Source organism: Bos javanicus, chromosome 5 (genome assembly GCF_032452875.1).
Source record: "Bos javanicus breed banteng chromosome 5, ARS-OSU_banteng_1.0, whole genome shotgun sequence".
Lineage (NCBI taxonomy): Eukaryota > Metazoa > Chordata > Mammalia > Artiodactyla > Bovidae > Bos > Bos javanicus.
In genome coordinates this window covers 112906801-112922900 of record NC_083872.1, presented here as the reverse complement: position 1 = coordinate 112922900, position 16100 = coordinate 112906801, and the positions used below count along the sequence as shown (strand labels likewise).

Genomic DNA, 16100 nt, shown 5'->3' with positions numbered 1-16100 from the left:
CCTGGACATAGGCAGGGAAGTGGGCCGGAAGGTACCATGGGCATTAAACCAGCACAGCTGAACGAGGAAGCACGGGGAGCTTAGCATGAGTTCCTAGGGCACCTGAGTCTGGCCTCTGGTGGCCGGAAGTCAAGAGCCAGGTGTGGTTCCTTCTCTTTGTGGCCTCAGTTTCCACCTCCGCAAAATGAGGGGACTGGATAGGATCTGGGCTCTAGTGCCATAGGGTCCTATGGGCCTAACTTTATGACAGTCCCAGGAACCTACTCATTGGAAGGACAGGCCTCCAAAACCCTTGGGTCCCCGGGCTCATCGCCCACCATGGAGCCCACCCCGGTCTGTGCATGGACTGGGGAGGGGCTGGTACCTCACAGAGGAAAGTGAAGATGCCCTGGTGCTCCTTGAGGAGCTTGGCGATGGTGAGGCTGCCGCGCTTGACGCCCCCCAGCGGGTCAAAGAGCAGGTCGCGGTTAAGGGTGCCCTTCCGCTCCTCCGTCCACACGTCGATCTCCTCCTGATGGTAGGCGAAGGTGCAGTTATCCCCGTACTTACAGTCCTGCTTGTTAATCATGTCTGCAAAGAGGCAACAGGACACACGGTCCGCCAGGCGGACGGCACCGCAGCACCCTCGCGGCCACTGCCGCGGCTGGACGGACAGGCAGCCACCCATCGGGGCTTGGGAGAGTATGCGGTCATCCCTGCTCCTCCCCTACACAGAGCTGCTGTGTATGGGCCAGGCAAGATGGCAGGCACAAATGGGCTTTGTAGACATATAGAAAGTGAAAGTGTTAATCGATCAGTTGTGTCCGACTGTTTGCAACCCCATGGACTGTAGCCCACCAGGCTCCTCTGTCCATGGAATTCTCCAGGCAAGAATACTGGCGTGGGTTGTCATGCCCTTCCTTCAAGGGATCTTCCCACCCCAGGGATCAGGGTCTCTTGCATTGCGGGCAGATTCTTTACCATCTGAGCCATCAGGGAAGCCCAGACATATATAAGCCTCTAAATAAACATGGGAGGTTTTATTATTATATTATTATTAGTCACTAGGAAAATACTCCTGGTGATGGAAAGCATGGGCCTTGGGGTCTGGCAGATGTGGCCTGGGGATTCCCTGTTATTCCTGAGCCTCAGCTGTCCGTGAAATGAGAACACGGTTGTTGTAAGAATTAAGTGAAATAATATATAAAATAAAAAGTAATGATAGTAAATAGAATAATAATAAATAAACTCCTGGGGGCCAGGGAGCTGGGAAGGCAGCAGGTTTATAACCTGGAGACCAGCCATTTCCTGGCAGTGGGAACTGCTTTTCTTTCTTCATCCCCCTCCCTTACACTCTAAGTCGCCCCTGGCCCCTGGCCAGGCTTGCTGGCACACAGGGATGAGCAGGCCGGTGGCCAAGTGACCCCACAGACAGTGGGCTCTGCACTGTGACCAACTCTGAGTCCATCGGGGAGCCCTGGGGGGGCTCCCAAGATCTGGGCACTGCTTCAAGGAGGAGCAGAGGATGATCAGGCTCCCAGGGCACAACGTGTACAAGAGTCAGGGTTCAGTGTATGTGGTGACTGCTCAGGGCCGACGGGGGACTTGTAGGCCTCATGGAATCGGGATTTCATCCACACTGGCTGGGCACGACCGGAGACCTTCAGGCTCAGAAATGACAAGTCTTTAAGATCCAGCTGAGGGACTTCCCTGGTGGTCCAGTGGTTAAGAATCCACCTTTCAATGCAGGAGGCACAGGTTCAATCCCTGGTCAGGGAACTTAAGATCCCACATGTGGTGGAGCAACTGAACCCGTGTGCTACAACTCGAGAGAAAAGCCCACATACTGCAAAGGAAGATCTCGCAACCAAGACCTGACACAGCCAAAAGTAAGTAAGTAAATATTAAAAAAAATAAAGCTAGCTCTTAGAACCAGCCGGGAAGACAACAAGCTGATCCAGAAAGCCTGGGTGGGCTACTGCCACGGGCTGGGTTGGGGGACAAAGGCGGAGTCTGGGGCAGGCTCCCAAAGCCTCAGTTTCCTCACTCAGAGTTGTCATGAGGATGTGTGACGGTGGCAACAAAAGGGTGACACTCTAAAGCTCTGAACGCTATCAAGACTGTTCAGGTCTTGCACCCAGATGGCACCCAGATGCTTGGTTGGGAAGAAGAAGAAGAAAGCAAATGAGGTACCTGCCGAATATCCACAACATGTCAACCCGATGTGAGCCAGAAGGGAGGATGATGACAACACATGAGTTTTTAAAAGCTAGTGTCTATCAAGCCCTTACTATGGTCCAGTCTCCAGTGCTTTACATAGGTTCTCTCCACATCCTTCCCATAGCCCTTTGGGGCCCAGCAGCGTATCAGAACTCTCTGATCCTCCCACCCAGGAGCTGCTGAGGCCCCAGCTCGAGTGTAACACCCAGAGGCTCTTGTCTGTCTGCAGAGCTGGTCAGGGCCGGGGTTGTTTGTTCTTACGTTGACTCCATCCTCTCCAGACCACCTGTCTGTCTGCCTGTCTGCCTGCGGTGAGGCGCAGAGCCGCGGCCAGCTGTGGGCAGCTGGGCCCTTGGCCGTGCCGCCCGCTCCTGCGGCGGCCCACCCACCTTTGCACAGGTAGTAGGAGCCCACGAAGCTGGTCTTGGTGGGCCGGGGCCGGATCCGCTTCCACGTCTGGTCCTCAGCGCTCCGGAGCCGGCCGAGCAGCATGTCCCTCTTGCACTTGTGCTCCAGGCCCTCGCGGTAGGTGTAGTCGCCTGCCCGGGGGCCTGTGGGGGAAGGGAGGTCCGGGACTGCGGTTCCGGAGGCAGAACTGAAGGGGGACGGGGGACTGGCCACCCCACTGCTGCCTAGAAGCCCACCTCCTTCCTCCGGGCCTCCCGCCAGTTCCTTGCCTGTGCTCCCTGCGGACAGGGTGTTGGGGCTGGCCGGAGATCCCCTCTGAGGAGCCCCTTCTCAGCATCCACCCCCTTTCCACCACCGCCCTGACTCTCCAGTCAGAGAGCCTGACCATGTCAGTGTCTGCTTGGAACAAATGATGAAGACAGAGGCCGGCAGAGAGCAGGCTCCATCTCCTCCTTTTCCTGCCCATGGAGGCATGGCCAGCTTTCCTTAGCCTCCCTCCCCTGCTCCTTTTCTTCTTTCCCCTGGTCCTCCTGAATCTTCTGACCAAGGGACTCCTCTCTCCCAACAATAGAGTGGGGTGAGTCTCCCCAAAGAGACCAGAAGGACCAAGGTCCCTCATGGGGACCTACGTGACGTGGCTGGCCAGCAACTGGTGGGCAAAGGCTCTGCTTCCCTAGCAGGGGACTGCGGATCACTCCGTACAAGGCAGAAAACCTCCTCGTGGGCACAGACACCCAGCTAGACGGCGTTTTGTCCCCTGGCCCTGTAGGGCCATGGGCTTCGCAGGATGACTCTGGCAGGCGTGATATGCATGTGATGGGGAGGGGGTGGACGACAGCAATAGATGACCTCTGAGGTCCTGTCAACTCCAGCCCCTCTGAGATGGAGAATTTCAGGCTGGGAAGATTTGTAACCCTGAGATACCCAGAGAATATTATTCTGAAACATCAGGACTGTGGGATTCTGGCAGATGAAATGATGTTGAGTCTAGAAATCTGAAATTCTAGGTGTGTTGAAAATTGTTTACCAACACCAGGTACCTAGCTGGAATTGCTCCTACAGTCTCCTTTGGGTTCAGGGGTGGGGAGCCCAGGAAATAACCTTTCTCAGGCTCCTCTGTCCTCTGGATTCTAGGCAAGGTTTGAATTCACCCAGTGAGAGCTGGATGGAGAGGTGAATGTGGACAGAGATGCAGGCTGCACTTTCTCAGCAGATATGTTTGCAGCAGCTAGCTAGACCCTGCCTTCCACAGCCAGGAACCAGCCTCTGGGCTATGGGATAGCCGTGATACTGGCCAGCAGCCCCCTGAGCTCTGTGTGAGCAGTATACCCCACTTCTGGGCCTCAGCTTGTGAAGAAGTAGCCTACAGGCTCGATGGTGTCTCCTGGCTTCCACCCCTCCAGCCTTTCTGGCAGTTTTGAAAGTCCCTGCCCCACCCGACATCCCTGCTGCTGCTGCTGCTGCTGCTAAGTCACTTCAGCCGTGTCCAGCTCTGTGTGACCCCATAGACGGCAGCCCACCAGGCTCCCCCGTCCCTGGGATTCTCCAGGCAAGAACACTGGAGTGGGTTTCCATCTCCTTCTCCAATGCATGAAAGTGAAAAGTGAAAGTGAAGTCACTCAGTTGTGTCCAACTCTTAGCGACCCCATGGACTGCAGCCTACCAGGCTCCTCCGCCCATGGGATTTTCCAGGCAAGAGTACTGGAGTGGGGTGCCATTGCCTTCTCCCCTGACATCCCTGGCTGCTCTAAATAGCCAGCAGGGCTTCTGTCTTCCCAGACTTCTCTCTGACCGGTGCACTGGGGTTCTGGCATTCTGGGATTCTACGCTCCTGAGACCCCTGCTATCTCTGGGCAGAGGGGTGGAGCACGGAGGTGTGGCCTTACCTGTTTTAGGGTAGCACAGCTGACAGGCCTGCTTAAACTCGTGGGTGGCAGCCAAGGGGTTCTTGATGAGCAAGGCGGTGTTGGGCATGGAAGGCTCTGGCTGTAACAGGAGGAGGTTGGCCATTTTAGGCGCTGGACAGTGGCCGGAGCCACCAGGGCCAGCCTGGGCACCAGAAGTGTGACATCCCCCCCATCCCACTCAAGAGCTGAACCACAGCCTGGGACCCTCCTCCTTCCCCCAGCCTCCCAGACGGGGAGGTCCTTGTAACATGATCCAAGAATCCAACAGGGCTACTTCAGCCTAGTCAAGGTGCCTGCGTGACAGTGACCTTGGCCTAGAACCCTTCCTTGAGTCAAAGTCCAACGTAAAAGGAGTGAACAGGAGTGGCCCTGACTGGGGCCCAAGCACAGCCCACCACCAGCCCCCGCAACCCATCCTCTCTCCCAAGCCCCTACAGCCTCATTAGATGGGAAGAAGGCAAAACTCAGAGAGGTTTGGTGGCTTCCCCAGGGCCACACAGCTACTGTCTTGGCTGAGGCCAGAGTCTAGGTCACTTGAGTCCTGGACAGATGCTCTCTTCAACTCAAAGCTGGCTGAATCCTGAGATATGGGATGTTAATGACCCTGGAGAGATCACTCAATCCTCTGAGTCTCGATGTCCTCTCCGGTCAGAAAAGCGAGGGCCAAGCCCTCTGCTTGCTCCCAGCACGCCACCAGGCCAGGAAGGGTGTGGAAGGGCCAGGAAGAGACCATCTCTGGCCCACCTGCTCTTGAGTTGCTGGACCTCATCCCACGCTGAGGGCTCACCCCCACTCTGGAGCCCACAGGGCTTTGCCTCCACCCCCCGGAGAGCACGAGGTACCTGGGCACCCATCCTGGCCGAGTCACTCACCGAGGGGGCTGGTTTCTGAGTACCGCTAGAGGGACGATGGTCCTGCGAGTTGGTGTCCTCTGGGCGAGAAGACAGAGGGGTCACCTGTCCTGAAGGGTGTAAGGGGCCCTCTATGTTTCTGTATTTCTCTTCTGTATTTCTAACTTGGAGAAGCCATCCAGGCCACACATGCTCTCCTATGTGAGCTATCGCCCGGGGACAGAGAAGCCTCCCAGCTCAGGCACATCCACCCCGCGCTTACACCTTCTATGCCCTGATAGCCCCTGGGAGAAAGCCTGAGCTCCTCAGCTTGGCTCACGGTCCTCCAAGACCAGCCTCAGGCCTTCAAGGCCCCCCAACCCACCCACCCTGTGGGCAACACCTCTGCTCATCCACCAGACCCTCCAACACCAGGCCTGCATAGCATCGCTCCGTCGGCTGGCAGGCAATCCTGCTAGCTGTCACTTCCTCCAGGAAGTCTCCGTGAAGCCCATCTGTGCCCCCTGGGAATTCCCATCAACAGCGAGCACTCTAGGCTAGGTCTGTCGGAAAACTGGTCCCACAGAGGCCCAGGAAGGTCTGTTTCCTTGCAGGGTCCTAGGTCAGAGTGGTGCTGGAGGAACCCATGGCCTTGCATTCTGCCCCTAGACCCAGGATCATCCTCCCACCAGTCTGGCGATCCCAGGGTCCTGGGAGGCTGGGCAGAGAGCACCAGACTATATACCAGCCCTGCTGTTGATCTTAAGCAAGTCACCCAGCCCCTGAGGTCTTGGGCCCATGCTGTGGTGGGCATTACAGGAGACGCAAAGCCAGGGGCCCCAGACCAGGAAGGAGTTGTCATCCCAGCTGCACTCTCCAGAAACTAGAGACAGATGGCATTTTGCCAACTTTCAGGTGGTGGTGGAAGGCCTCACCCAGGAAGGAGCTGGGCTTGTCCAGGGAACCACGGGATGACCCGAAGCTGTCAAGGGCATCCAATCGGGTCTCCGAATATGGCAGCAGGTCCAGGGAGTCTAGCCCTGAGCCCGGAGGCTCCAGGGCATCCAGCACAGAGGCCGCCAGCTTCTTGGAGGGGTCCACGACGAGGCCGAAGGAGGCAGGGGGCAGCGGGCTGGACACGGGGATGGAGCCCCCCACCACAGGGGGCAGCAGCGGGGTCCCGCCGGGGAACACGGGGATCAGCTGGGGCAGCTCGCTGGGCACACCGCCGCCAGGCAGGCCTCCCTGCACCAGAGACTGCGAGATGGGAACAAAGGGAGGAGTTGGAGGAGAACACCAGCGAGATGCGAGTGCCCAGGCCCGTTCCACAGGGCGGACCTCAGTCCCTCCTGGAGGAGAACTCCAGCGAGATGCGAGTGCCCAGGCCTGTTCCGCAGGGCGGACCTCAGTCCCTCTTGGAGGAGAACACCAGCGAGATGCGAGTGCCCAGGCCCGTTCCACAGGGCGGACCTCAGTCCCTCCTGGATGCGTGATCTGTACTTTTCTTGTTTCATCCAGCGCAAGCAGCCTTCCCCTAGGCCTCAGTCTCCCCACTGCGACATGGATGCGGGCCTTCCCTCCCCCTCACCTGGGATGTGAGGATGTGATGGGGTCCCAGCGGGGAGTGGGGAGAGGGGTTCTGGGAACAGGAGGGGACAGCCATGCTCACCAGCGAGTCCAGGAGGGTATCCAGCTCTGGACCAAAGACGTCCCCATCGGAGAAGTCATCCAGGCTCTCAGTGCCAGGGAGGGCCCTGCTGCTGCTGTCCAGGGGGGCCAGCAGGTCCAGAACGTGAGGGAAGAGGGGCATCGTGGGGGTGGAGGGGAGGGGGGCCGGGGAGCCTCGCAGGTCCACGTAGCAGTCTGTGGATGGGGGTGGGCTCAGTAGCTGCAGGGAGTCCCATCTGGTGGGAATGGGGGAGCTGGCCCGGGGCCCGGGGCTCCTCAGCTACCATCTGCCCTCCTCCCCTGCCTCCCCGGAGCCTGGAGCCCTGCCTGCCCCGTGGCCTGACCCCACGGGGAGGCTTCGCTGGCAGAGGGGACTTCAGTCTTGTGGCATCTCCCAGATGGGCCAGGTCAGTGCCCACCTCTGGGGTATGCAACACCCCCTCTCAAGGACACTTTGTAACTGTGACCCCTCCTGGAAGCCAGTGAGGAAGACAAAGAAAGAGGAGGACTTCGAGAAAGGTGGACCCCCACCTGGGTCCCACTGAGGTGACCCCATACCTCCCAGGCTGGAGACTCGCCCTGCAGGGGAGTCTGTTTTCCTGCACTCACTCTTTTCTTTTGTACTTCAGGCAGTCCCCAGGGCAGGGAGCCCCCAGGAGCCCTGTCTGCAGGGCCAGGGATCTGCAGGGGCTTGACCAGGCTGACCTCCCGGGGTCGTGGGGGGTGGGGGCTGAGTTCTCCCCAGGGCGCATCTCCACCCCGTCGTCTGGCATCACGGACACTACCTGTTTCGATGTCATCTATGGAGCCCAATCCATTGGAAGTTCCCTGTAGAGAAGGGGGACGGGGCGGGTCAGACAGACACGGGCTGGGAGGGCCCCTCCCTGAGTGGCCCGCTTGTGTTAACCACCAGGCCGGCTGGTCAGGGGCTTTGTGTCTGCCTCTCACCAGAGTGTCCTCAGAGGGAGGGGACGCAACCTCTGAGCTGGTTCCTTGCCCGTCACAAGGGGGTGTTTTACTGAGCCCTCCATGTGCATGCCAGGCGTGGACAGGTCACAGCTCAAAGCCTAAAACACCAGTCTCCTGATTGACCAGTGTCCCCTCGCCCAGTTATAGCCTCAGGCCCAACTGGCCCAGGTGGGACTCCCCTGCCCCCTGCGGACCTCCCACTGGAGGAAAAGCTGGGCCCAAGCCTGTGCTGTGGGCCTGACCAAGTCCCCCACCCTCTCTGGGCCCCCTTCCTCATCTGTAAAATGAGGACAGCACAGTCACCTCCTCCCCGGGCTGTTAAAAGGATGAGATCACGTGGCATTTGTACAGAGCTTAGAATAGTGCCCGACACACAGGGAGTGCTACATGTGTCAGTCGAATGTGAAACATCAACTTTTAAACCCAGGCCACCAGGAGGTTGGCCTGGGGAACCTGGCGTTCTCGTCCACCGGCCTCCACGCCTGACCCGAGTGGACTCGCCTGGCTCGTGCCCAGCACTGGGCTGTGGCCTGCCTTTCCCCACCTGCCTCCAGGCACTCAAGTGAGCGGCTCCCTCCTCTCCACCTGCCGGCATCCCGCAGCCTGGCTGCTCTGCGAAGTCCAAGGTGAGCAGGAGGCCAAGGCTGCCTCAGGCTCTGTCTGGTCCTGGATCTCACAGTCCTCCTTGCATCTGGCTCCCCAGGCTGCCAAGAGTGCCCCGGGGCCTCGCTGTCTCCAAACCACGGGGAGCGCCCTGTGGGCACAGCTCGTGCCATCTCTGCTCCCAGGCACGCAGGGAATGACTGCCTGGCTGGCACCTCCACACTGGAGAATCTGGTGGGGAGCCCAGTGGCCAGGCTCACATGCAGCATCTCAGTGGGACCTCTGGAAGGTCAGGGGATCCAGCTGGGCCCCTCCTGCCCTTCCGTCCCACGTGTCTGCAGGCCACTGTGTGTAGGGGGTGGTATGTGGGTGTGGGAGTGTGTGGTGGATGTGGGGGTGTGTGTGCACGTGTGCACATGTGTACGCATACATGGCACCATGCTAGCACAGGGAGGCAGGGTCCTCTCCATCGTGGAATCCTCTCTGCCTGGGCTTCTTAAAGACTCCCATCCCTGTGACCAATATGTAGTGGGGGATCCATAAGGTTGCAGGGATGGGTGGCTGGCTTGCCAGGGGCTGGGGTGCCCACTGCCATGCACGGCACCCCTTGGCTACAGACTCAGTGGACACCGAGGGTTGGCCCTTGTGGAGCTGAGCATCCCACCCATATCTGCTGTGCCCCTTTGGCCATGATCATTCAGTTATTCAACAACTGTCTTCTCAGCAGCCACTGTGCCTGCCCAGCGCCACTCTGCCTGCTGTGATGAGCAGACACACCCCCTCATGGGCCCCAAGGACCTGCAGGGGCTCCCCAACACTGCCCTGGAAAGACCCGACAGGCCCAGCCCTGCCTCGGGCACTGCACTCCCTTATGCCAGCCACACACCCACCCAGGGACCTGGGCACCAGTGTCATCTCCATTCTACAGAGGGAACCTAAGGCCAGGACATGATGTCATTTCCTTTAGGCCATGCCACCAGTGACAGCAGGAGACCCTCCAATCTCCAGAACTGTGAGTAATAAATTTCTTATTTGTAAGTCACCCAGTACATGACTGTTTTTTTTTTTTTTTTTTGGCCATACCACATGGCCAAGATCTTAGTTCCCTGACCAGGGATGGAACCTGGGGCCCCAGCAATAAGTGCCAAGTCCTAGCCAGTGGACCACCAGGAAATTCCCCGCATTCTGTTACAGTGGCCAGAACAGACTAAGACATTCCCTTAATTTAAATTTTTTCTGAAGACCCGGTATGCGGCCGACCTAGCCATTCTGGTTACAAACCATCCTGAACGCTACCCAGGCAGGTCCACGTGTGCCTCCCTGCAGCCTGCAGGCACCCAAGGCCAAGGACACGCCTGTCTCAGCTCTGGCCCAGCGGCAGTCCAGAGCCACGAAGGGGTTCCCTGGGAGTCTGGAGTAAATGAGTGAATGAGCTGTCCTGCTGTGTGGCGCTGGCCAAGTCCCCTCGTCACTCTTGTGCTCAGTTTCCCCCTACGTACAACAAGGAGGCGGGACGCCAGCCACGGTCAGCTCTCACAGCCCGTCCCCCTCCCCAGGTCCTCCTGAGCAGTTCCTGTGTGGTGGGTGGTGGGGGGTCTGATGTGTGCAGGGCCCTGCCCCGCCCCCTAGACAAGGCCTGGTGGTCCGATCTCAACCGCCTTTCTCTCTCAGTCCTACTCCCACTCTTCCTGTTGCCACTGGCTTCTTTCTCGGGGTCCACAAGTGAGGGTACCCCCAACGGTCCCCCTGCAGTGACCTAACCCTGACTCTAATGTGTGGGGACCACTCCCAGCACCGCAGCCACACTCCATACCCCCACTCCGCCCCTGTGGTCCCAGGAGGCCCCTCCTGGGAGCGGGGAGGTGCTCTGGGTCCCAGGGCTGCCCTCAAGAGCCTGGTGCAGGCCCAAGCTGTCATCACCCCACTTCTCCAGGCAGGGACTGGCTGCAGTGGTGAGAATGGGGACAGATTGAGCCCAACCCTTCAGTGTGCTGCCTCTGGCTCTGCTGCTTGAGGTTGTTTATATCCGAGAACAAACCCAAAGCTCTCATGATGGATGAACCAAGATAGGCTGGTCCTGGGCAGGGGGTGGGGTGCGGGGCAGTGGTACAGATGGTGGGGATCGGCTCAGGGTCCTGCCCCATCCTACCTGATCTGCCACACCAGCCGCAGTGCCGTTGCTGAGCAGAGAAAAGGTTTCCAATTCCTGCCAGAGATTGGAGAGAGACAGGAAGAGATGGCGATTCTGCAAAGGTGCTCAGCTGCTCCTACCAGCTGGGGCTGCAAAGGAGCCCCAACCAGGCGGGTGGGGTCTGCGGTGCCCTCCCAAGCTTCCTGCCCCCAGGCTTGCAGGGTGTCGCCCACCCTGTCTCTGTGAGTTCCATTTGGATGTTTTCTTCCTGCTACCACGACCAGGGCAGAGGACTTCTAGGCACACACTTCCTGTGTGTGCCCGGCACAGTCTCAAACACTCTCTCCCTGTGATCCTCCCATGAGCCCTCTATTGTTGTTTACTTGCTAAGTGTGTCCGACACTTTGTGACCCCATGGACCGCAGCACACCAGGCTTCCCTGTCCTTCACTGTCTCCTGGAGTTTGCTCAAACTTGAGTCCACTGAGTTGGTGACGCCATCCAACCATCTCATCCTCTGTCGCCCTCTTCTCCTCCTGCCCCCAGTCTTTCCCAGCATCAGGGTCTTTCCCAAGGAGTTGGCACTTCTCATCAGGTGGCCAAAGTACTAGAACTTCAGCTTCAGCAATTCACTGAGCCCTCTGAGAGGGGACACGATTATCCCCACATCCCAGATGTGGAAAAGAAGGGGGAGAGAGAGGAACTAACTTGCTCCAGGTCACAGCAGAGACTCTAGAGCCATACCCTCTCCTGAATGTGGCTTCCTGGCCCAAAGTAGGAGCCAAATGAATACACGTGGATGTGAATGAGCCAAACAGATACCGACAATTCAAACATGCACCACACGGGGGTTATTTGAGAACAGGAGGCTGAAGGACACCAGTGTCAACTGAGGCCATCTCTGGGATGTTAAGGTCGGCCAGGACAGGGGACTGAGCAGGCTTTAACAGCTGGTGTCTAGGGTGAGCTGGGAGCTTTGGCTGTTCTTTCCTCTTCCGAGAGGCTCTGAAAGCCGTTCCAGGGCTTTCAGCCAACAGACAGGGAAGATTACCTGCTGTCACCCCCTCTGTCCTGGCCTGGCCCCAGCCCCCCTCACCTGTGTCTCTCAAAGGCCCTGGCCCCCCCTACACGTCTCCCCACCCCCCAGCCCCACCCAAGCCCCAGCGCCCAGGGCCCACCTACCTGGGGCCTCTTATATGCCTTCCGAACTCGAAGCCCAAGCTTCTGAGCCAGCTCCTGACCAAGCTGAGTTACACTTTCATCCTGAGAAGGCAAGACACAGGGTAAGGGGGGATGAGTTTGCTCCGACTTGCGAAGCTGTGCTCCAAACGCTTGCGCAGCCCAGCAAAGGGGGACAGGGTCCCCATTGCCCCAGGTTATGGGTACGGAAGCGAGATCCTAGGAGGGGATGCTAGCTGCCCAGGTCACACGGCCGATGCGTGGGGGGCTGGGGCCAGGAAACCGTGCTTCTCCTGTTCCCTTTATTATGGGGAGTAGAAAGGAATATGTTTGGGGTTTCATTTCAATATTATCTTTTTGTTTCCACAATTCAAGTAACAGTTACTGCAGAAGGCAGAAATGTCAGAGATGGAGTAAGGACTCCCTGGACTCTCACCCTAGACTCCCACTCACATAGGGGGAGCTTAGCCAACAAGGGTGCTCTGTGTCCCTACAGATCTCAGCTAGGGACTCACACACACGTGGATGACAAAGGATGTTTAGTTTTGCTTTGTGGGGATTTTCTCCTTCTTTTTGTATATGAGTGAGATTATATTACACCTGTTGCTTGTTCTACAATGGGCTTCTTTTATCAAACAGTGTCTTGGAGCTCTCTGCAGGTGAGGACGAGCAGATGGAGCACAGGCGCCAAGGAACAAGGCTGGGTAAAGTCTAGAAGGAGCCTGGCCCACGGCTGTGCTCAGTAATGGCACCCAGCACCCCTTCCACCCTCCATGTCTGTACCACCGCCTATGTGCCAGGCACAAGCTGGAGGCCAGGGACATCGCAGTCACAGGGCAGGTGGGGCCCAGGCCTCCCTGAGGCGCCAGTTCAGTGGGGAGACCAGTCAGTGAACAGAGCAACGGCGACTGCAGTCCTGACTTCAGATGGGCATTGGGGACGCTGTTCATTCATCCACCTCCCCACCTCACTGACAACTCCTGGAGCCCAGGGTCTGGGTCACCTCTGGTCCTGACACCCAGCACAGAGCAGGGCCTGGTCAGCATTTGCCCGGGAAAACGAGGGAATTCTCTGACTCAAAGGCAGAAGTCCTTATGTGGGTACGTCCCTCTGGGGAGTTACCAGCCCTCACAGGGAGCCCTTACAGGTCTGGCTCCCTGGCCTGTACAGCGAGGTGAGAGCCACCCTCTCCTCCTATAAGAAGGCAGGCCCAGGACCCAGATGTGGACCTGCTGCAGATGCTGAAGAACTCGGTGGAGGTCGGGGACTAGATCAAAAGAGAGTAAACTGAATTGGAGAAGCAAGAATAATAAACAGAAAGTATAACAACAGTGAGTGTTCTGAACTCTTACTGTGTCCATCCACTGTGCCCACTTCCCTGTATGACTTTCTGATTCCATCCTCAGCACGGCCCTATGGTGCATGGTATACCATCACCCCCGCTTCATGTCATCGCCCCCACTTCAAAGGGGTGCAAACCAAGACTCAGAGGGGCTAAGCCCTGTGTCCAAGGGCACAGAGCTCATAGATAGCAGGCCCAAGATTAGAACCCAAACCCAGACCAGTTCTCTGGCACTGACATTCCTGATCATCCTGCCTCCAGCCTCATCTCTGCTCTGCCCACTCAAATCTTTCTTGCTTCTTCCAGCCCCACTCAAGCCCTGCCTCCTCCTGGGAGCCCTCCAGGATCCTGACCACTCCTGAGAGCTCTCTTAGTCCTTCCTAGGCAGCATTTACCCTTCTCCAAGCCCTTTCACACCCATGATTCCAGAGACAAAGTGGGAAGGGCACTTTATAGACATGGAGCTGATCTGCAGAGAGGAGAGGAGGGGCTTTGCCAGGATCATGTCAGGCTCCGTGCAGCCAGGCCTAGACCTCAGGGCTGTTTTCACGTGTCTCCCTCCAGACTGTGGGTCCCTGGAAGGCACAGATCTGGACACTCCATGGGCGCTTCATAAATATTTGTTAAGTTGATGGATAAATGGGGAGGGGACATGTGCCCAGCTGTGCGTGAGCTGGGGCAAGCAAGACCTTTGACTGGATTTTCCCATTGACCTTCCCCACCTAATGACACCCTGGACGTCAGGATCCCACACACACGACACCCCCATTAGGTGCTCACTGCAACCCTTGACTCTAGGAGAGGGGTGGAGATTAAACAGTCAGACTGCTCAGGCTTCCCTGGTGGCTCAGTGCCAATGCAGGAGACATGGGTTCAATCCCTGATTCAGAAAGATCCCACATGCCCCGGGGCAGCTGAGCCCGTGAGCCACAACTACTGAGCCTGTGTTCTAGAGCCCATGCTCCCAACTTGAGTAGCTCCCACTCGCCGCAACTAGAGAAAGCCTACTCAGCAACGAAGACCCAGCGCAGACAAAAACAAATAAAAGTGAAAGTCGCTCAGTCATGTCCAAGTCTTCCTGACCCCACGGACTCTACAGTCCTTGGAATTCTCCAGGCCAGAATACTGGAGTGGGTAGCCGCGCCCTTCTCCAGGGGATCTTCCCAACCCAGGGATTGAACCCAGGTCTCTGGTGTTGCAGGCAGATTCTTTACCAGCTGAGCCACGATGGAAGCCCCCCAAAATTTTATATATATATATATGTGTGTGTGTGTGTGTGTGTGTATGTATGTATGTATATAAAAGGAGTCAGACTACTGGGCTCAAGTCTCGACCCTGCCCCCTCACTGGGATCTTCAGTAAGTTCCCTCCTCTCCATGCCTCTGTCTCCTCATCTTTAAAATGGGGATAATGAGAGCGTCTATCTCACAGGACTCTCTCAAGGGTTAAGTAAATTAATATAGAACCTGAATATTAAGTAAGTTGATACACAAGTATATGTTTAGCAGTGCCTGGTGTTAATATCAGCATCTCAGCGGAGGAAAGCAAGGCTCAGAGGGGTGAGGCGCGTGGGCCCAGAGAGGATGGGGAGCCTGGCCTCCGCGAGCGAGGCGGCACTCACGTGGGGCAGGGCCAGGGAGCAGCGGCTGCTGCACGCGTAGGCCTCCTTGTGGCGCCCCAGCTCGGTCAGGGCCCGCGCCTTGCGGAACAGCGCCCGGATGTTCTCGCTGTCCAAGCCCAGCGCCTTCTCGCTGTCCTCCAGCGCCTTCTCATACAGGCCCTGCCAGAGAGGAGCAGGGGGCCGCCCGTCAGCCTGTTACCTGCCCTCCCTCAGCCTCCTGCCTCCACGGGGACCTAGGACCAACCTCCTCCCTTCCTCGCAGACGGGGCGGGGGCAAGGGCTCCAGGAGACAGCTCTGGTGTTCAGACCCAATCAAGGGTGTTTGTTGTCCAGCCAATGAGCCCTGGCAGGACATGAAGGGGAAGGGCTTCGAACTCTACAGTCATGAGCCCGGCCACTCAGAAGACCATGGACTGCAAGTAACACAGGCATCTCCAGAGGAGGCAACATCAGGAAAGTGGCTCAGCACACAGAACACACCGTGAACGGGCATCTGGTAGACCCGTTCATCCAGCCCTGACTCCCCTAACCCTAACCCTCGGCAGAGCCCACTGCAGAGCCCCGTAGGATCTGGGGAATGACTGAGGCCCTGAGCGAGGACAGGCAAGAGGAGAAGGCTGGAGCTGCAAGAATGAGGGAAAGGCAGAACCTGAAGTCTGGAGAAAGGAGGAAGGTGGTGGAGGATGGGGAGGAGGTTTGCAGAAAGAGATGGTGATAAGGGCGCCGGTCCTCAGCTCTGATGGCCCACAGACTCCTGCCAGGGCCCAGGCCGTCGGAGAACCTAACTTAACTCATCTGGGGCAGGGCTTGGGCTCCATATCATGACAACACTTTTTATTATGTATTAGTCCTTTAAAAGCTCTCCAGGTGAGTCCATTGTGTGCTGGGGTTGAGAGCCCTGGGAGCACAGGGCGGGGGTGAGGGGCATGGGGGCGGAGCAGCCACAGGGGCGTGTGGGTGGGACCAGCGGGTGGGGGGAGCTCACCATGGTGAAGTAGCAGGCGGCCCGATTGACGTGGAGCTTACACAGGAGTTCCCGCGGCAAGGCTACCTGGTCGGAGGCGGCGTAGTCGGCCACGTTCAGCCCCTCCATGTACTGCACCAGCGCTTGCTTGTAGTCCTTCTCCCGGAACAGGTCATTGCCCTCAGCGAACAGGTTCTGCACCAGCTTGAGCAGAAAGGCCTGCCGGGGCAGGGCGTGGGGATGAGGGTGCTCAGGGGGTCTTCTGCACCCAGCTCGGGCC

The 16100-nt window shown here is 57.9% G+C and overlaps 1 protein-coding gene across 7 annotated transcripts in view; it reads right to left on the bottom strand.

Moving 5' to 3' along the window:
- The window catches only part of ZC3H7B (zinc finger CCCH-type containing 7B), a 69528-nt gene that overhangs the window by 13653 nt on the left and 39775 nt on the right, over window positions 1–16100 (bottom strand). For 5 of the 7 annotated variants that reach the window (XM_061418633.1, XM_061418634.1, XM_061418632.1 and 2 more), the window contains 11 exons: window positions 15842–16039; window positions 14857–15015; window positions 11897–11977; window positions 10734–10790; window positions 7798–7840; window positions 7014–7207; window positions 6280–6601; window positions 5387–5475; window positions 4494–4593; window positions 2589–2750; window positions 365–570 (listed from right to left, as the gene is read on the bottom strand). In XM_061418633.1, the coding sequence (XP_061274617.1) occupies window positions 365–570; window positions 2589–2750; window positions 4494–4593; window positions 5387–5475; window positions 6280–6601; window positions 7014–7207; window positions 7798–7840; window positions 10734–10790; window positions 11897–11977; window positions 14857–15015; window positions 15842–16039 (1611 nt within the window). The remainder of the gene's footprint in view (window positions 1–364; window positions 571–2588; window positions 2751–4493; window positions 4594–5386; window positions 5476–6279; window positions 6602–7013; window positions 7208–7797; window positions 7841–10733; window positions 10791–11896; window positions 11978–14856; window positions 15016–15841; window positions 16040–16100) is intronic. The other 2 variants (XM_061418637.1, XM_061418638.1) reach the window with 1 other exon arrangement.